The sequence below is a fragment of the Diceros bicornis genome, chromosome 16 (genome assembly GCF_020826845.1).
Source record: "Diceros bicornis minor isolate mBicDic1 chromosome 16, mDicBic1.mat.cur, whole genome shotgun sequence".
Taxonomy (NCBI): domain Eukaryota; kingdom Metazoa; phylum Chordata; class Mammalia; order Perissodactyla; family Rhinocerotidae; genus Diceros; species Diceros bicornis.
In genome coordinates, this window is record NC_080755.1 from 59,676,287 (window position 1) to 59,697,984 (window position 21,698).

Sequence of the window (21,698 nt, forward strand, 5' to 3'; positions counted from 1 at the left end):
AGAAATGCAGGAAAGAACTTCTACTTGGAGTCTACATTAAAACACCTATTTTTCTCTTGGCTTTCATGAGAAATTTATTGAATGTTACCGTATGGATCTTTTGTGAAACATTGTTTTAAAAGAGCAGATTTTTTTTTCTGAAGCAGATTTCTCAGACGCAGAAGGAGCAAACGAAATGCACAGATGAACGTTGTTGAGAACATTTAAAACAGGACCACGCTGAGCTTCTCGTGTCTCGCTGCCAAATCTCAGAATCCCGGGGTCTTGGCATGGTCTCCTGTACATCCTGAGCCTCAAGGCCTGCATACTCTCACCCAGTCCCAGCTGATTGTTACTTGAGTTTTATAAGGAATTTCCTGTGAGGAATAACTTTCAACTTCAGAAGAATAAACTCTAAGTTCCCCAAAACTAAGTTTCCTAATTCACAGAAACAGTATCACTTTACCATTCCTTCCCTTTAACTCTTTAGATCACAGAGGTCAACAACAGGTAGAAAGAGGAACACGGCTACCCCCAAACTGACGGGCCCTTTAAGCTAAGATGTTCTTTTGGCTGCTAAGGTTACAATTTCTTCTGTTTTCCATTGTCACAACTCAAATGAAGGAAGAGCAATATTTTACCCACTGACAATCAGGACAACCTGACAAGCATTAGAATAAAATGTACCAAGTCACCCAGGTGTATTTAACACCTCTACACGGTGCTTTGCAAGACTCAGGTTGTCCAAAACACCTTGCTGAGTGTCCATGCCACCAGCGACCTCAGGACCATGGATGTGCATCTCCACCAGAAACTGATGATCATTTTGGAATGTGGGAACCTTTGTTTTGATAGCACAAGTCACTTCCCAGGACATCCTCCTCCCCAACAGGAGAGAAAGGTTGCAAGGACACAAATGATTTAATGTTTTAATGAAAGAGAGATGAATTTTTGAGAACTTTACAAAAATAATTAATCACTGATAACATGTAAGGGACAATGAACTACGTACCAGGTACTATGCTGGGCACTCAATCCTCTCCCCAACTTTAAAAGCAGATACCATATCCCCAGTTACAGTGCAAGAAACAGCCTCGAGGCTGTTCCAGGGTCCCCGCAGCTGTGCATGGTGAAGCCAGAGTTGATTCCAGGTCCATAGGACTCCAGAGCCCCAGACCCTTAGCTCTATTAAGCTCTCTCGTTCCCTGAGAGAACTGTAGGCATACCAAGAGCAGGGATGCTAATCATTACTCCTACCCATCAATCTGCCAAATAGGAGGAACATCATGGGTCAAGAAGCAGATCTCAGGAAACAGGGGAGACACAAGATGTAGCCACAAAGACTAATGATGGAAAATTACTACAGATGAGGAGTATATTTAACACTACAAAGCAAAACTGGTGACCTGCAGTTAAATGGGTAAATTCTATTTTTTACTCCATTCTTTACAGAACAGCAAAGAAAAGTACACCAGCTATTCATTTTTGAAAGCGACTTTAGGAAGAATGGGGAAAGGCTCCAGCTAGGTCAGCTAACTATTCTACTTGTTTTCTGTTTTCAAAACCAACAGCTGCCTCCTCCTGCAAACTGCTCAAGTCTTAAACCTGGAAGCCTCAGTACCAATGTCTGCACGTTCTCATTAACACGGCACAGCCTTTGTGTGCATCCCCAGCACACAGACACACACTAACCCAAGCAACCAACAAGGCCAGGAAATGGGAAATTTAGAGACAATGAGGCAGGAACTAGTCCCCTACACATGTTTTCTAGATCTTGCCTAAACTGAGAGATTTGTGATAGAAAGAACACTTAACCAGCATTCAACACACCCAGACTCAAGTCCTGATTTCATCACTAAGTAGTTGGGTGATGTTAAATCATTTGCATGTTCTAGGCAGTTTTGTGTAAAGTCAAGGGGATTAATCAGTGGTTCTCAAATTGTGGTGAGCATAAAGATCACCTGAGGAGCTCACTAAGAATCCTGGACTATGTTTCAGTGGCTCAGGAATCTGCATTTTAATAAGCTTCCTGAGGGATTCTGATGCTGGTGGGTCTCCAAGGTAGAGCCATGGCAGCTCGGAAATAGAAGCCTGGTCACCTCAGGGACCTTCTGCTTAAACAGCTTCCCCATTGGTTGGCTGGACACAATCTGAAGAGACACAGAGAGGAAGGACTGCTGTCCAGCGCTAGAACACTACAAGTCCCCGAGGTTCGTGTCCTGGGCACCAACAGACGCAAGCGCAAGTTTTCCTGAAGCCATCACCTCTCTCCCTTTTTCCAGGGGCAGCGCTCCTTCTAGGCTTCAGCAGGTAACATCCCCGAGTGGTTCTCATCGCTGGGTTACAAATCCCCCTCGAGTGCTACCTTGAACTGCTAGGAAAAATTATCAATTACAATTCTTCCTGATACCAAAGACATCAATCAATGCACCATAAAGGAAATGATCATTTCCCTGAAGAGACCCAATTTTTGTAGAAAAATGGTGGGTATCCCTAAGATCCAAACACAAAGACAGGAATTTCAATGAGGAAAAGAAAAAAGGCGGCAGCACAGCACAGAGGTTAAAAAAACCTCAGGCTTATTAGCAGTTATCCTGGGTTCCAATCTCAACTCCACTATTCACCAGCCACACAGAAATTACCTAGCCACTCTGAGCCTCCACTTAGTCACCTCTAACACAGGGGTAACAGCAGTATTTCAGAGGAAGATAGATTAAATAATAAACATTTTGAGAATAGCGCCTGTGACACAGAAAGAGCTCTTTAAATGGAAGACACAAAGAAATCCATCTCATTATTCACCAGTGAGGGCTTACACGGTAATACCAAGAAAATGGCATAGAATGTAAGAAACCAGGAGAAAAGGTAGAAATAATTTCTAAGATTCCTGCCCTTACAATTGGTGAGTTTTTCAGAATATTAATATGTCCATTGCTTCAAATTAACTTGGGCTGCCTGGAAACTTCTGAACTTACTAAATCTATTTTCCAGATCTCTAATCAATAATTTTCAGACCCTACAAATTTATCTGCTTCTATTTCAGTATTTAACATATATTTTGTCCTCATGCTTCCAGCTTAAATAACATCACGTAGCTTATTTTATTGATGATAGTAATTTGGTAACAGCACTTAATAAAAAATGTTTTTTTCTATTAACCATAATTCAATTAGAAAATTTTTTCCTAAATACTGAATGTATGTATCTGTATGCGTGTGTGTGTGTATACACACACACGCATACAGATATGTATTTCAGCTTTTATTTTTCTTTTCTTAGACACCATTTTTTATTCTTACTTTCAAAAGTGTTGGGAAAACTGGTGAAATTGATTAGCACTTGAATTGATTTTGATTTAAGTTCTGGGTTCAAAACTACATGTTAATTAAGAGTTCTGTCATGGAGCACTTGACAGAGCTTGTTCCTGCTAGACCTTCCAGTCTTGTTCTTCATGATGTTTTGTGCTGAGCTGGAATTTGAACCCAGGCCTACATGACCATAAACTCTATTTCTTCCTTCTTTATTACACAGCATTTCAGAAGGTGAAAATACAAAAATATAACAGATTTATAAATCATATGGAAAGGAGTTAATATCAATAAAAAACTGCATAAAGAAGCTACTCACGAGATTATACACATTTACATCTATCCCTTCACCAATGTGTATGTTCTGGATAACATAAAGGTTTGAAAAATAACGATTTGTATTGACAAGAGCCAAATTTCATGCAAAAATTTTTTTCAAAAAGAAAAGGAAATCAGAACACAGTGTCTTCTTTCAATTCTTAAAATTTACATTCATGAGACTGACAAAAGTGCCAGCAGCAATTATTAGTCAATTTTCAGTTCCTAAAAATATTTTATTTTATTAAATAACTGTTAAATAGGATTTTTTAAAACAAATTGCACAGGAAAATGTACAAATGTGTATGTTCCCAGAACTTTCTATGTCTTTACTCCGCCATCTCCTTGTCCGCTGCTCTTATGGTAGAGAGCTGGTGCGAAGGGACAGAGCTGGGACGTCACCAGTTCCGTTTCTTGTCAGGAAGGAAGGGCATCCACACCTGGCAGAGATTTAGCATGTCTTCAGGCAGCAGTTGCTGCACAGAGAACTTGCTTCAAGCTTGGCTCACCTATCTGGTGGACGTCAGCTTCAGGGCAGAGCATCTCACAGCGCTCACGAAGAGTTCAGAAGCTGCACGAGGTTTTCAAGACATTTCAAATAATAGGCATTTAGAGGGGCTTCTTCTGAGTTTGAGAAAGCTGAGATAGAAAAATAAGAGTACGGAAGAGTAAGATTATTAAACTGAATACTACCCTTAAGAGTGGACACACACACACAGACACACATGAATAGGATTTATAAGTAACTTAAAGTTCTATTTAACTGCTATAGCATTGTAGCAATATCTCACATTTTAAAAAAATTAAGAAGTTATAGAATTTATATTTATTTTTTATTAGCCAAAGAGTATAAAGAAAAAAACAACACATCCATACTGGATACCATTATTTATAATCCCAAATGAATGCCTTGCTCTTTTTATGTACACTCCTCCTAACACATAAACTCTAACATAACTCAATTATTCACTACCTCCCGAAACTCATGGTCACAACTAGAAACAAACCAAAAAACCCACAAACCACTGACGAAAAATCAGACTACAAAAACACAAATTAATAACCACCGACCTAGTACAGTACAGGAAAGACACAGTTCAGTGTCCTAGCATAAAAAGTGTTCAGATAATAATGCTCATTGAAAAATGGTGTCACTCAAAACAAAACACGCGCTTTGAAAAGAAAACCCTGCCTCATATCATGATCACATCGCAGGGCCGAGCGGATACAGGGGCAAAGGGATCTATTCTCGGAAGACTGTAATTCAACTCCCTGATGTTAGATCCAAGTTTTCTGTTCAAGGTCAACTCTAATTGGGCCCAGGTCTTATCACCTAAGAACACACTTTAGCATGGTAGCCACTGGCAAAGGACTTTTAGGACAAGAAAAAAATGACGTGGAGAAAGATCACAGACATTAAGAAACTATCACATCTCAACCCTTCATTTGGCAGAACATTTTATTATTTAAAAAATGTTATAATGAAAAGCACAGGTCAAATGTTAGCACATTTTACAATGCTTTGACAAAAAAGCTCCTCAAATATCAGCATAAAACACCAGCATAGAAAACTGTCATTTTGCTATGAACTGTCCAAATATTTCATTAGTCCGGAATTCACTCAATAGTTGCCAGGTTTAACTGTAATCTCTCTAATGCTGAAACTTACTTTTCCTTGCCAAGGAGTATGCTTCATCCACTCTTCTTTTTATGGATGGGTTTTTCAAAGTTGTTTTTGCCTGGAGATAACACGGAACAGTCCATTAATTAGATTTATTCCCACGTGGTAAAGGTCAGGATACACAATCCTAATTCTGCCATTGCTGACTGCAGTGTTAAACAGGATTTATAAAATACATAACGCAGCTAGAAAATTCTACTTTACTACACGCCATGGTGCCAGCACCCACATCCCTCCCTATCTCACTTCTTTCTCTGCTGTCCCACACTCTTTCTTCCGTTCCTTCATCCCTTCTCCCCTCATCGCGATTTGCTATTTAAACTGCTCAATCTTAATTTCAGTATTTCATATTCCCTCACACCTCAGGTTTCAGGTCAAGTATATGGAACATTGTTGGTCAGCTAGTCGACAAATATTTATCGAGTGACTACACAGTGCCGAATCCTGTGCTAAGCCCTGGGGATACACGGGTGAAGGCGACAGCAGCAGCCTCTGTCTCGTGTGTGCTGACGCCGCCAGTGGGGAGAACAAGGAGCATGGATCGGGGACGGCCAGTTGAGAGCACCATTTGGGGAGGGCTGTCCCTCCTAACACTGTCACTTGGCTACTATTTAATTGCTGGTACATGTGGGTATTTCTCTCAGCAGTGAGATGTCTGCAATGAAAGAAGACCAGTGGTCAGAGAAAGAGCAGGTGTAAGTCCCTACCTGCCCGCCGCTCCCTCGGGCCAGCCCTATGCTGCAGCCTGACAAGAGAGCTTATGTCAAAACTCAACAACGGCACATACTAGAGAAAGGGGTATCACACTGTTGGATCAAACTTCATTATTTGGTTTCATTTCAAGACGCATTTTTCCTTGACACCTCTTCCAGAAAAAAACAACCTATACTAACATTACACCTATATGGCAAATTAACTTATATTAACAGGGAAAATTCACTCAAAAGAGAGACACTGTTCTGAGACATCCCATTGAAATGATTAAATGAAAAAGATTTCAAGTGATGGTTTACTCATTGTGCAAACGCACCAAGGCAACACGTGTCTTTGACTTCTTTTCCTTTCTTGCTGATACTCCTCTGACGGCCCTGGACACATCCTGAGAGGCTTGCTTTTGCCCCTAAGTATGACAAAGATGTAAAAAACTGACCTTCTGATAATTGTGAATCAGAGCCCAAAGTGCAGCTGCTCCAATCCTCTGAGCATTTTGATTCTCGCTTTCCAGACAGGCAGCTAGCACACTAATGACTTTTTCTAATAATAAACACATTAAAAAAAAAGTCAGTCCCAGACATTACATTGTATTCTTACCTTGGACTAGTCAGATACCCTCTTTTTTCCATCAGAATATATACAAAGTTGGTTTCACTAGACTATGGCAAAAGCAATCTTTTATACCATGTGGTATGTGGGAGGACAACCTCAAAACAAATTGTTTTCAGGCATAGAACAGTCAGGGAAGCTGAGTCTGCCTAATTTTTTTGGCCCTAATTCAACAAAGGCACATTCATTTAAAGACAACAACAGTGCAGAAATAAAGTAATTACATAATGAGTTACATTAATGAGCTGTTCAATTATAGCTCAGATTTTGGTGTGCAGGAAAACACACTTGCTCTTATGATAAATTATAAAGACTATTATACAAACATATCAATAGCATGGGCTATTATATATAAAACAATAATCAAGAAATACCATATTAGTTAAGCCTTTTTAAAAAGGACTAAACATTTTAGAGGAACGTTTGTGTGTGTGTCAGAGGAAAAAGTGATTTAAAGGCATGTCACCACACAAGATGCCCCCTTTTTGCAAAGCTAGCCAGAGTATGAAATCAAGACTTACAAATTATCTGCAGCAGCCTAGGTATTTTAAGTGAAGATGCAGAAAAGTCTAGTCCCAAGGAAATTGTCAGAATGTTTCAGAACAATATATGAATCTATTTTATTACTTATTTTATACATCATTAAATTGTCAAGGGTGCAACACTTGTTTTGGGGACTCTCTCTACATCCAGTGACTACTCCCCACCCACTGGATGCACCCCTGAGTGAGGCTGAGGGCAGGGTCTGGGTCACTCACTGGTGTACATTCCAGTCAAGGAGCCAGTTCATTTTAGGGGCTCAATAAATACTAGTTAGATGCAAGATTCCATAATTAAAGCAAACAAAAGTGCTGTTTAGGTGATTCTATTCAGAATTTTTAAAGAAATTTTAAGGAATTTAGAATCTTTCACAGAAAAAAAAAGCTACTCCATGAAGTGAACTCTGAGCAGGGGAAGGACAGCGCGGAAGGTGGGAGTGGGCACAGCAATGCTCCTGCCAACTGCCCCTCCCGCCTCACCACCTCGTCTGCATTCCACGGTTCCCTGTGCTTTCCCTGTATCATAACTACTGTAATTATCCTACATAAATAGTTATGTGATGAAATGCATCAGGGGAGGTGATGGTGGCAGCTGGTACTCAGGACACAGCATCAAATAGGAGGGTGACTTCCCTGTGTTCCAGCTGAGTATCATCAAGTGATGCTTTTATACACTGTACCAAACCCTCAGAACATATAAGCCAGAATCTAAGTAAGTTTATAATAACTCCTTCTACCAGTTACTCTCTCTCAAAAATTTTTAATAAAGCACATATATAGGTCAATTGATGTAGTGTCCCCTATGATAATACACGTGGATTGATTTTTTTTGATCACATTTTACTGTGAAATATGACATGTATACAAAAAAGGACATAAAACATTTTTGAGTTTAACAAATAGGTATGAAGTGAACGCCAACATACACGTATAAACAACCTCAAGAGAAAAGATACTAGTAAAATGTAGTTAAATAATTAGGAAATGATAGGTTTTGAATATTTATTACCTTTCTTCTTAATATAATTGATTTAATTCTAAGTTTAGAGATGTCATGTTGGCAGCTTGAAATCAGCTATAGTGAGTGTACTTATACCATGAATATCAACAAATGCTGCCAGTCAGGGTTGAATCAGTGGTAAAGCTGAAAGAGGTTTCAGTTTTATCAATATATTTTGCATATGGGTGAGAAACAGTTTTAACAGTATTTTACATATCAGATTTAATGACAATAAATTTATTGGGAAAAGAGCAGACTGTGATGCAATTCTGTTTGTCAAATCGTGACTAAACTGCAACCATAGACTGCCTACAGACACAAGAGTTTAGCAAAAGTCAATGCAAGTGTTTTTGAATATCCACTGGCCACACAGAATTGACAAGACAAAGAGTATCGTGTATTGTACTATAATCTATAAGGTGTGTGCTATACACTCTTTATACCAGTAAAATTTATATATTTATATATAATAAAATTTCTATATATTCAATATATATCCTACTTCTCTGTTCAGAGCCAGCAGGTAAACATTTACCAGAACACTCTGTGTTCTTGTCAGGTTTTGCTAACAAAGTTATGCTAGCTTCACAAAATGAGCGACTATTTCCTCTGTCCTCTCTGGAAGAGTTCAGTCTCTTTGGAATTACTTGTTGCTTAAATGTTTGGTGGAACTCACTGGTGAAGCCATCTGGATCTAGGGTTTTCCATGTAGTTAGATTTCTGACTAACACAATGTCTTTCATAGCTATTAGACTTTTTGGTTTTTAATTTTTTTCTTGAATACATTTTTCTAAGTTATTTTTGTCAGCACAAGCGTCCATTTCATCTTTTTTTCTTTAGTTTTCTACAGATTCACTATGATGTGTCTAGGAGTGAGTTTATTTTTATTTATCTGCTTGGAATTATCTCAGTCTTCTGAATCTGTGGATTAGTGTCTTAAAACAGTACTTAAAATTTTCAGCCATCATCTCTTCAAATATTTCCTCTCTCTTCTCCTCTCCTTTGAGGACCTCAATTAAAGATGCAGTTAGACTGTCTCAATGTATCTGCTTTGTCACTTACTCTTTATTCTTTTAATCCTTTCTCATCTTTTTAGCTCTCTGTGCTACATTCTGGATGTTAGTTTTCTGATCTATCTTCTAATTCCTAAATTCTCTCCTCTGCCACACCTAACTTGCTGCCAGAATGTATACTGAGTTTTTAATTTTGGCTACTCAAGTTCTAGAATAGTGCTGTCCAACAGAACTTCCTACAATGATGGCAATATTTATACATGTGCTGTTTAATAAGACAGCCAGTAGCCACATGTAGCTCACGTAACTGACAAACTAAATATTTTAATTAACTTAAATTTAAATAGCTACACATGGTTAATGATTATCATATTGGACAGCAAAGTTCTAGAATTTCTATTTGGTTCTTGTTTCAAATCTTTCCATTTTTTAGTTTCCTATTCTCTGCAAATATTTTAGAGCTTGTCATTTATTTAAATATGACATAAATTTGTTTTTAAATCTGTGTTTTATAATTCTAATACTGAAGTCCAGGCAGCTAAGTTGGTATTTTTGCCGCGTTGGTTCTATTCATGTGGCCATGCTTCCTGATGTGCTTGATCATCCTTAACTGTGTACTGGTTAATGCTTTTGAAAAATTATTTGTGGAGGCTCCCTGAGGCCCACTATGAACTTGTCCTCTATCCACCAGAGTGGCAGTTTGCTTCTGCTAAGCAGCCAGAGGCACTGTCAATCCAAGACCAGCTCACCCCACGGTCATGGGCCAGCCTGAGTCTGGGGGGCAGAGCCGCGAGGGGCAGTCTGTGGTGCCCGTTGTCACACCTGTTTTTCTTTTCTTCACAGTCACCTGGATGAGGGTTGGGGGATCAATTTAATTCTGATTCATCCTTCTCCTAAGAGGTTGGTTCTTTGGAGTTCTAGCTTAATACACGCAGGATGGCCCATAACATCCCCATCTTGGAGAGTCTTGACTTCTGTTTCCTGACCCTTTGGCACTCCTGAACAAAAGCTACGCGTATAATGTTGGCAAATGTCCTTGGGGCGAAAGAGCTTTCTATATACTTCTTACCTCTCTGGGCACAAACTTTCAATCAAAATTGGCCTGGAAGTTTCCCACTATCTTTTCAGGTCTTTGATTTTTTTTTTAAGGAGAATTTTAATATTTTATCTAGCATGTTTTTGTTGTTTTCAGAGGAGACCTAGCCTGACATTACCAGAAACAAGGAGTACTCTGGATCTATTTCTTTTTCTTTGGTGAGGAAGATTGGTCCCGAGCTAACGTCTGTTGCCAATCTTCCTCTTTTTTGCTGAGGAAGATTAGCCCTAAGCTAACATCTGTGCCTATCATCCTCTATTTTGTATGTGGGACACTGCCACAGCACGGCATGATGAGTGGTATGTGGGTCCACACCTGGGATTCGAACCTGCGAAGGCTGGGCTGCCAAAGCAAAGCACGTGACCTTAACCACTGTGTCACCAGTCCGGCCCCACTGGATCTATTTTTTTTTTTTTTTTTTTTTGTGAGGAAGATCAGCCCTGAGCTAACATCCATGCCAACCCTCCTCTTTTGGCTGAGGAAGACTGGCCCTGGGCTAATATCTGCGCCAGTCTTCCTCCACTCTACATGGGACGCCGCCACAGCATGGCCTGACAAGCGGTGCATCGGTGCGAGCCCGGATCCGAACCCGGGCCGCCAGCAGTGGAGTGTGTGCACTTAACCGCTACACCATGAAGCCGGCCCGCCACTGGATCTATTTTTAACTGCAAGGTCAAGCCCTACTGCCCACTCCATTCCTGACCCTCCAGACCAGATGTTTGGGTGCTACTGATCAGAGTCATGTAGCCTTACCTGGTAGATGTTTAAGCTAGCTGACTCTGACAAGCCCTCCCTCTGGATCCCCAAGTGGAAATGGGAGGCAGCGCCTGTGACATGCCCTTACAGGTCCACACAGAAACTGCACAGCTGCCGCCTCCTATCCCTGCCCTGAAGACACCGTTCTCATATCTGTGGGGCTGGGGAAGCTCCTTCTTACCACAAGTTTGTCTATCTGCTTTCAGCTAATGAAGGAAAGGGAGCATTGCTGATACAAGGAAATGCTAAAAATAAATCCAGAGAGATCCATGAGCGGAAAATGTGGACTTTTCCTTCGGTTCCCGAAAAGCCTGTCCTTTTTCTAACTCTCTCAATAATAAAGTTGTGATCAGTAGTCCCCAAAGAAAAAACTTCCTCTGAGAAAGGCGAATAACTAATAAGAGACACCAGCATGGGAACAGATCCCTCACACACACTATCTCACTGCCCCGTGAGGTCGGGCCTATCGTTCTCACTTCACAAATGTGAGGACTGAAGCGGAGATGGTAAAGAAGGATGGAACAGAGCCACAGAAGCCCACCCCCACGACAGCCAGCACAGTGTCAGTGGAGGCACTCTAGGAAGGCAGAGTGCAGATCCACAGTAAATTTAGGTAAGTGAAAAGCTGGCTGAACTTCTAAAATCATTTCATGTCTAGCAGTTCAATTATTATCAGAAAAACAGAATTATGACCACACACAAAGCAGAATGTAACTAGAATCATTTCCATTCATTTGGAAAACTCCATGTTTCATAGAAAAACACTTCTAAGAAAAGATTAAGTGAAAACATGAAAGGAACAGAGAACTAATATATCTTGAGCATTTACCATGTACCATAAACAGTGCTAGCTAGGTACTTTAGGTCTGTTTATAAACTAATTTCTACCAAAAACCAAGAAAGGAGGGATTATTTTATTAGATGAAGTAACTGTTCCCAGAGAAGCTGCCCGAGGTGATGTTGGAATGAGTACATAAGGGGTTGGCATCCAACACCAGGTGTGTGGGCGTCTAGGGCCCACCTCTTTTTTTATTTCATGATAACACAATGTCTCCTTATAAAACTCTCTCCCTATGAAATTCACAGACTCCTCACAGAAACAGCACATGGTTGCAGAAACAGATCTTGCCATTTCTCTCTTTCTGTTTCAAAATTTTTCTGAATCCTCACCAATTGTCACCTCCGTCTGTCCTACATATATATCTCAGAATGAAGTCTCTGTAAGGCTAATTTCACCGTTTGGTCTTGGGTCCTGAACTCTCCTGCCTACTCAGGCTCTCAATCACCAAATAGTCACTGAGTGCTCACTAGTGACAGGCACAATTCTAGGTGCTATAGATAAACATCAAGAGAAGAGACAAAAACCTCTCGACCTTGTAAGAGCCTCTGTTCTAGTGTGGGAAGACTAGGAATAAACAGATATATACTGGAAGTATACAGCATATCAGCTGGTAATAATGTTACAGAGAAAGATAAAACAGGGAAAGGAGACAGAGTGAGCGGGAGGGGAGAGGAGGCAGGAAGAAGGGCGTGGGGATTACAACTTTGATAGGCTGGTCTGGAAAGGCTTCACCTTCAGCGACAGGGCAGCATTTGCTCAAAGACTAGAGGAGGGAGGGGAGTTAGAGGATGAGCAAGGAGAGATGGGAGGAGTAGAGGCGTGGCCAGAGAGCATCCACGCCCACGCTCCTCCTCCTCCTTGCTATCTCCTGGATCCACTGTGGCCATCAGTGACTGATTTGACCCCAGGAGACTCTGGGCAGTTCCCTGAGGACTGGAGCCACGGCTGATTTGTCTCTGAGGACAGGAGTCATGCCTGATTCAATCCCACAGACCCTGCCTCCCACAGTGCTTTGAACATGGTGGGTGCTCAATAAATACCGGGCAAATTATTTATAAAATTATTTTGTGCTTTAATCTGAATGGAATGCTCTATGAATAACCATATGTAGAAATGGATGCATGTGTATGTGTGTGTGCTATGTAATGTGAATACTCACCATTAGCCAGGATCTTGGGCTTATTGGCAGGACTGAAGCAAATATTATGAAAAATAAGAAGTGGTATATAAGGGTTGCTCTTATGCTTGTATTTGCTCATCTCCGTAAGTAAGTCTAGACAGCCATCAAGCCTCAGGATCATTTGTTGCCCATCTTCTCCAAATGATATATTCAGGAGTAACTTCAACCAAAGAATGGTCAGATTACTGAGATGTTTATTTCCTCCTTTTGGCAATGTTAGAGATAGAAAGTTCTGTAAGAAGTTACTCTGTGGGTAAATAGAGAGAATATTATTTTCTTCTTGAGCCTCTTCATTATTTTCCTAGTCCCTTGGAGACCAATTAACTAGCATTCTGCTCTTCTTTTCCCCAACCTTAATTTCTCCTTCCTCCTGATACCTTCCAAATACTCCATCTATATTGTTTCCAGGTATAAGTGAAAAAGTCAAGGAGAACAAAATAGTGCTCAAATTTTAATTCTTACTAATTCTTTCCTGATGATGGATAAAGAAAACTATAGTCAACTCTTAATTATTTAGGATTGACAATTCAGTTTGGGGATTTTTTTCAAGCCTTTTGAGTCTTCTCTTTCCGTCTGCCTTCTGGCAACTCTACTACTCATTAAAAGCTACCCTGCGGGGAGGAAAAAAGAAAACCAAACCTGTCTTGGATACCAGTCAACAACTCCGGTAGTACAGAGGATATACGAATCTCTATAGCTGCAAGCGTGGTAAAAAAATCTGTGTGTACATCTTACATTCACTTTGCCCTAGCTGCTTATCATTACAGATGATCTGTCACGGCTATTATGTCATTCTAATAAACCTACAGATGAGAAAGGTTTATTACTTGAACCGTAAGAGTTACTTCAACCTCCAAAAAAAACCCCTTCCACAAAACCCCACCAAACCCTTAATTAAGTGAAAGATAACTTATTGTCTAGAATAATCTATATGCAAAGAAAGACAGACAGTATAAAAGTCCTATATCAAGAAGCAGCCCAGGACAGCACGGGAACCACAGTCATCTGGACATTTTGACCAGGGTGCAGAAATGTTATCACTTAACTTTCACAACTGCCCAGAATATCTCATCTCTCTCTCTGTTTAATAATCTACTCTGCCTTATTACTTCAGTTCTCCTGGATCTAAATCAAGATGTTGGCTTGAATCTATAAAATAAATTTAACACTTTAATATAAAAGGACTCTGAGTATAAGAACGAAATGAGCTACAGAAATATTAGCAACATTATCCAAGCAACAGGTAAACTGTAAAACGACACACCCACTTTGCACTGCATTTGCCATCACTCATACCTACTTCTCATCTCTCAGCCCAAATTAATGCTTTTTAGATTCATCCCTTGCCTTTCCCAATTAGCTAGACTTTGCCATGATACTGGAGATTTGGGGTAGACAAGAGTGATAAAACATATAGCAGTGCTTTAAATTGTAAGTGTGCTGTGGGTGTTCCTTCTTTTGCTGGGCCTAAAGATGCTTTGAGACAATCTCCTACACCAGGTAGAATGTAGAGAAACATGCCACGGTAGAGAGAAACTGAACATTTAGAATCTCAGTTGTACAGTAGTGTTAGCTACATTTTCTAATGCCTATAGATGAAGAGGTGTAACTGCAAGTGTCCGTGGCTCATTATAACTTAATGCAGCAGCGGAAGGCTCAGGGGTTTCCTATTTAAAGCAGAGGAAAAACAACTTGATTGATCTGCACCTAAAAAAGAGTCTGATCACACTTGCTTCAAAATATGTTTAAGTACAGTACCAGAGTCACAGGTTGAGCGTTGAAGATCTTAGAGATCATTTTGTTTAACCTAATAATTTTAAAAATGAAGAAACTTAAAAGAAGCTTAAAGAGAATAAGTCCCCAGCTCGAAGTCACATACCAGACTCAAGATTAGCACTTACATTCCTTTTGGGAGTTCCTACGTTGTTTTCTCCCACTGTGCTCTATAAGAAAGCGGCAGAAAGCACTGCCCCTCTGGTCTATGCTCTCACGTATGGGAAGGATGGTCATCACATATATCCAGTTTAGGAGGACTTCATATCTATGTGTGTGTGTATATATACATACACACATACACACACATATATGAAGAAAATATATGCATGTGCTGGTAAATAAACAGCTGGCTCCAGTGACAGCAGTGGATCCATGATTTGCACCTTTTGCCAATTTACAAGGTGTGACTACTCCCACTGTGGCTGATTCCAAGATACCACAGTGATGTCATCCAGTTTGCGAAACTCATGAAAATTAACAATGACACTCATGAACCAACGTGAGTCAGCTCCAACACACCACTGAAAAGATCTTTCCTTAGTAAGACGGCTATTTATTAGGAGATTGCACTCAAAGCGTTTTTTTGCGGGCGTTTGAGAAGATGACACAGGAAAGGAAAAGGAAACAATTTTTACAAATACTGTCAACTTCTGCAATTTATCTTGGCCTTCATGTAAAATAAACAGAAGCACTCAAATTACTGTGTACTACTAAGTAATAGATAATCTGATCATATTCAAATTTTAAGGGACCTTTCAAATTAGGGATTCTGTTTATACACATCTAAATATAGTCACTGAACATGTGTACTAGAATTGTTGAAATCACTCGACTCCTTTTAAAGTCCCCTAAGTTAACATCAGTGATAACAAGTCTAGCTTCGGCACTGGAGCCCCAGAGGACTGATAAAATCACCAATTACGTCATACAGCAGTGAGGTCTAACTTGGCAAAAGGAGGGTGTGATTTCATAAACCATTTTGACAATGTAAATTGAACTCAAATTCTTATAGCTCAATTTGGTCTGTTTAAAGATCCATATATTACCTTTATTATCTCAAATAAATGTAAGACTGCTGTCTCTCTAAAACCTTCATTTTTGAGACAGAGAAAATATAATCCAAAAGCTAAGAAGATAAACTAAAAGGAAATGTATCATCATATTCTAGCTTCTGTCACTTTTCATGTATCATATATCAACTGGCCTTAAACAAAGCAAACCTCTTAATCCTTTTACAATCCTGTAAAATAAGATGTGTTGAAATCATAATAAATTAACCCTAGAAATTGAGTTCTAGACTTTTCACACACGTCCTTGATTAGAAGGATTATTTGACTGAGTATCTTTTTTATGACATGAAGGAGAGTGTAAGTACTCACTTTCTGAATTACTCCTTTACAGTCATGTGACAAGGCCAGGTTTGAAAGAAAGAGAAAGACCATCTGCTGAACTGCGGTGTTCTCGAGAGGCATCTGGGAAGCCAACTTCAGGATACAGAGCATCAGAGAGCTGCCGGGGGCTCCTCTACATGCAGCTTGAACAGGATACTGTCCATAACTTGACCAACAAAGAGAACTGCAACCTTAAAAAACAACAGCCTATTATAATGTCTTCTCAGTTTCGATGTTTGGTAACGCATATCTGTCTATCAAATGTCTTGGCCATTAACCTGTGAACTGCAAATCAGCACTGAAGGCTAGTGTTGATGTCTACATTCAACCTAATGCATTCACTGTCTTCATTAAGGGCCTAATGATCTCAACAGAGCATTTAAAAACACTAGGTTTATTTTTTTAAAAAGAATAAAATAAGCATAATAGGGTTTTTAATAGTTCCTAAAGAAGACATCTAAATAAAGTCCTGTGTAGAAGAACAGAATTTTAGAAATAGGAGGTAATTTTGTCTAATGCCTTCATTTTACACAAGAAAAACAAAAAATGAGGAACACAATAATCTTGGAGTGGAGGGACAGGACAAATGCTACCAGCCATATATGCTAGATGAAGGTACAGAGTTCAGAAAAGTCAGTGACTTGCTCAAGGTCACACAGCTCATAAGTAGAAAGAGCCAGCAGTCTTGTCAACTGGTTTTCCAGAGTCCAGTGTTTTCTCAGTAAATTAACAACCATATGGAGTTTATCAAGGGACAAAAATAATCATAAAAGAATTAAAAATACTTTTTACTGTATTGTTAACATAAACCAAAGGTGTAATTAATCATGAAAATCCATACAAGGAGTCCAGCTTAAGTATAACTAGATCAGAATCAAATGCATGCTGTAAAACAAACTCACGAAAGGCAAGTAAACACAAATAAATATAGTGATCTTTCCTGTATTCACACTATATAGCAGTATCCAAATACCAAGGTTTCCATTAGCTGTTACACAAAACTGTCACTAAATGATGCAGTTTTGCTTGGAAACAAACCAGACGGGAAAATAAAAAGTTTCTCAATTTAGTAACCTAACCACATTCTAATATTTATATCAATTTTAAGTATAAAAGTAATATCAATTATAGTTTCAAAAGATTTATATTACAGTAGATCTAGTTTCTTTTGCTCAATATTCATCCACTGATTCTTTTTTCCTCCTTACTTCCCTAAACCCTAAGTTTCGAAGTGAAGGGTAGGGTAAAGAAGGACAATGTGCAGAGGCAACACTTGAGAGACAGCGACCCTGCACTGGTCACGCTGTAAGAGCTAGAAGACATGGCGAGAGGAGACTGTCCGAGCAGAAATGAGGACAAGCAAGTTAGCAGCAGCAGAATGAAAACAAGGACAATCCTGCATCGTGGTGTACTCCACACACCACAATGAAAGTTAAGGGGTCCAGAGCTTGAAAGTCTGTTTACGTCATAAGCCAGAGACAAGCTGAGTGGGCTACAGAGACCAATGGCTCCAGAGTGGAGGTGGAGGCCGGCGCTGGACTATCAAGGAGTAAGCTATCCCCAGCACGTGGCGGTGACTACGTGGCTCTGAAGTTTTTAAGTTCCAGTCCTTTCTCTGTATATCTTTTGATATTTGGAGGACCCAGTTGCTGAGTTGCTGAATGTTGCCAGAAGGAAGCACACAGACTTGCTGACTGGTTAAACCTTAAATTTATGACCAAAGTTTCAAATGGGAAATTAATACTACCAGCAATCCTACTTCACTTCCCTAGCAGGCTTGCTTTCTCTCGGCTCAAACAGCGATTTCACATCTTCTCCTCACGTCAGCTCTACCCTTGTCTTTGCTCACTCTGAGTTGCAGGCCACTAATGACGCATGGCCCACAGCAGGCGCTCAATAAAATGTCTGTGACATCAATGAACGAGAGAGGCGCTCCAACGACACTGACTCTTCCCAGAACAACTGTATCTAGAATTCACTGTCATCACGCCAGTCTCCTGCTTTAGAATCTATAGACGTTTTAACCTTTACCTGGTTTTTAAGGTCTTACATCTTAATTTTCACTCTCAGTTTTCATATTAAATTCAATTTCCCACTGCCATATAATCCAGCCAGTTTCCCCCTCTCTATTCCTTGAGCTGTCTAATGACTCCTTGTATCTTAACAGACATACTAAAATATCTTGTCTGTTCTTATAATACCTACAAGAAAGCGTGCCTTTAACCAACATACCCTCAATAAGTAGGAGAAACACTTCAAAATACGTATTGGTTTTCCTAGTCCACTTTAACTACATTATGCAAAATTAGCATGCTAGTATATTTACTGAAAGGCAGTATCGGGTTCTATTTACCATTTGGGAAATTTGCAGTATAGACACAAAGTAGCTGCAGGGCAATTTGCATCAACGAATCGTTGATCAGAAGCCAAGGCCAGAGAGAGTGCAAGACAGGGACAAGATGAGCTTCAAGAGCTGCTTCCTGTTGTGGAAAGGAAGTAAAGACAGCATTAGTCTGAATATGTGAAAACGTAAAATTAAAATCAAATCCAAAAGAAATGTCACCAACATAAGGAGACAAAAACTGCATTTATCTTTGCTCTGATTAGTGTGAGCTGGCCACCGAATCCAGCACCTCGCCCCAGGACAGCCCTGACCACCAGCCCAACCAGCCTCAGGAGTTCCTTCAACGGAGGGGCGGCCAGGACACGCAGCTCAGGTAAGAAATGCAGAAAACCAGCTTCTGAACATGCAAATTAACAGATATCTCACAACACTGAATAAACTCTTGTAAATGCTCTGATATGGTTAAGAAATGGGATTTTCTGGCTAGGTAAACATTCTGATCAACTCGGAGTTCTCCCCTCTGCCCTCTCTCTCCCTCTGTGTGTATATGTGTGTATACATATCCGGTATGCGTGGACAGACAGACAGATCAGAAGTAGATTACTGTTTTTAAATAATTTGAATATAGTAAAATTCAGTCAAAATATTATGTTAAATCAATAAATTCTTAAGCAACTCCATCTTTATTATAAAGATCAGTTATTGCTGGGACAATATTAATGGATAAAATACAACTGTTTGCAGCAAATGCAGCAATTTTTTAAATGAACAGGAATTACTAGGCAATTTGTAGACCCATGTGCAGACATGTGAGCATTCATATAAACACACACACCCTATACAATTTTATGCAGCATCAATGGCAGAAGAGAGTGGGAAGTTATTCCCAACGATCAACAACCTCCATCAGCTTTGCAGTCATTCCCAGCGTTATTTCCAAGTTACTCCCCACGCTGCCTACTCTGCATAAGCCTGGAACACAGCCCTGCATTTGCAGCAGGTGACCTTGCTCACCGTTTCAGAGAAGGCAGAAACGATTGGGTAGAAGCTCCTTCTCTCCTCTGCCCTTCTGTCCACATAGGCTAGCTGTGTTTCCATCCATTCCTCCTCCCTGCCTGGCAGTGAGGAGCACATGTTCCTCATCTGTCGGAGACGGACACTCCACACGTGTTTTGGAACACAGCCCCGCCTGCCTCAGGGATCTTTATCGGGATCTTTATCTATCAATCAGTTCTTTTCTTCCTGTCTCTTTAATAATTAGTCCCCGAATTGGTCATTTCTCTTTATATTCAAGCAGTTTACACGCTAGGAGAGACAAACATGCAGACTAACTTCCTTTCATGCTGTATGTCCTAAATCATTAATGCCGTTTTTCATGATCAAGTTTCTAAGAAGAGTACTCTTATTGCCGTCATTTCCTATCTCTTATTTAATCTTCAGCTTACTTCCATTTATCTTCTATCCTGAGGATGCTAGTAAGACCACTCCTATTTTTGTTGCTGTCAAACCTCCAGCACAGAGGCAGCTATTAAAGGTCTCTTTTTTCTTCATTTCCATACAGCCCCTCTATCCTGGATCATCTCCAAACTCTCTCCAGCATTCTCTTCTCAGTTGTTTTCTGCCTTCTTGGATATAAATAGTTATATTTTCCAAGGATATGACATAGGTTCTCACTGTATACTCTCTTAGAAAATTTCACCAACAGTCATGGCTACAATCACCATCTACATGATCACCACACTGATAACTCCTAACATCCCCAGTCTTTATCACCCCTCAGAGCCCCAGACCCACGGAATCTACTGATTACCAGCCATTTTCCCCCCAGATGTCCCAAAGACGCTTTATACTAACGTGCAAACCCGAACATTAGGATCTCTCGTCCCTACACTCGGCTCTAATGCACTCTTGCATTAAACTAGAGCCTGGAAATCATTCTACATATCTCTTCTCTCTCCTCAATACCTCAAATTTACTCCCCACTCCCCTTTCCCTTTCTACCTGCTCGGGTTACGGTCTCATTATCTCTTGTTACCACAGTCCCCTACCTCTAACCTTGCCCACCCTTCAATTCATTTACCTCACAGCCACCCTGATCTTCCCAGTATGAAAACTCCTTCTTAACATCACACCTACACAGATACTGGGGTGGGTGTGAGTGACTCAGTGAATTACTACAAGAGCAACCAACAATTAGTAATGGGAGTATGTCACACACCTCAGCTAAGTTGGAACACGAAAAGAAATTAAGAATCTTTGCCCCATAGGACTATATTTATACTCAAAAGTAATCTAAATATTCTTCTTTGGATTTATTTTTTATTAAACAACTTGGAAATGTAGACATGCTTTGACTTATTGAGAGATAACACTTTTATAGATGGCTCAAGTTTTACCAATGTGAACACTATATTTATAACCAGTACCCGGCTAGCCTTTCATAAATCTATATAGGTAAATCTATATAGATCCCACCTGGAAAGTGTTCCAGAGTATTCCCTGAGTAAGGTGTCATGGGTGAATATTAACTGCAACCAGTCACAAGGATACCATTTAGCATAAGGGATCAGAAATTTAGTAAATGACACTTCTATTTTGAATAAAAAGTTCATACACTGGGAATTTTAATGAAATGTATAAATACTTAATTCCCATCAAATTGTTTTGAAACATAAATTGTTAATAATGTGTCTTGAACAAATTACGTAACACAGTTTAAGGAATATGTGTTGAAGATGTTCACTTTCCAGATACAGTATGCTTTTTCCAGTTTTATCATGAGTAAAAGCAAGAAGAAATTTTTTTAAAAGGGAAGCTTCTATAATTTATCTCTGTTTTACTTGTGTTCCATAGTACTTGTGTGTGAAAGCTAGTGCTTCAAAAGTGTTATATCACAAAGCAAATCAAAGTGTTCAAGACATTATATCCTATGTAACAGAACTAATGCAGTGTTTTAAATGACAGTGTCAATGCTCACAGACAAAGCAAAATATCTCAGTGGTTCCCAGAGAAACGGGCTGAGTCAACGGCACAGGGAGCCAGCACAGCTGGAAGTGAAGACCCTCCGAAAGGTGGACATGGCTACGCTCGACAACAGCAGTAAGCATTTTCTACTCTGAAGCAGGAGACACACTCATCTTATGGATACAGACA

General features: G+C 39.9%; 1 protein-coding gene across 1 annotated transcript in view; it reads right to left on the bottom strand.

Moving 5' to 3' along the window:
• Positions 1 to 3,483: 3,483 nt before the first annotated feature.
• RTTN (rotatin) overlaps positions 3,484 to 21,698 on the bottom strand; it is a 160,938-nt gene continuing 142,723 nt past the window's right edge. The window contains exons 44-49 of the mRNA XM_058557288.1: positions 18,555 to 18,681; positions 16,190 to 16,392; positions 13,014 to 13,281; positions 6,437 to 6,540; positions 5,275 to 5,344; positions 3,484 to 4,244 (exon numbers count right to left, since the gene is read on the bottom strand). Of these exons, the coding sequence (XP_058413271.1) occupies positions 4,159 to 4,244; positions 5,275 to 5,344; positions 6,437 to 6,540; positions 13,014 to 13,281; positions 16,190 to 16,392; positions 18,555 to 18,681 (858 nt within the window). The 3' untranslated portion in view covers positions 3,484 to 4,158. The remainder of the gene's footprint in view (positions 4,245 to 5,274; positions 5,345 to 6,436; positions 6,541 to 13,013; positions 13,282 to 16,189; positions 16,393 to 18,554; positions 18,682 to 21,698) is intronic.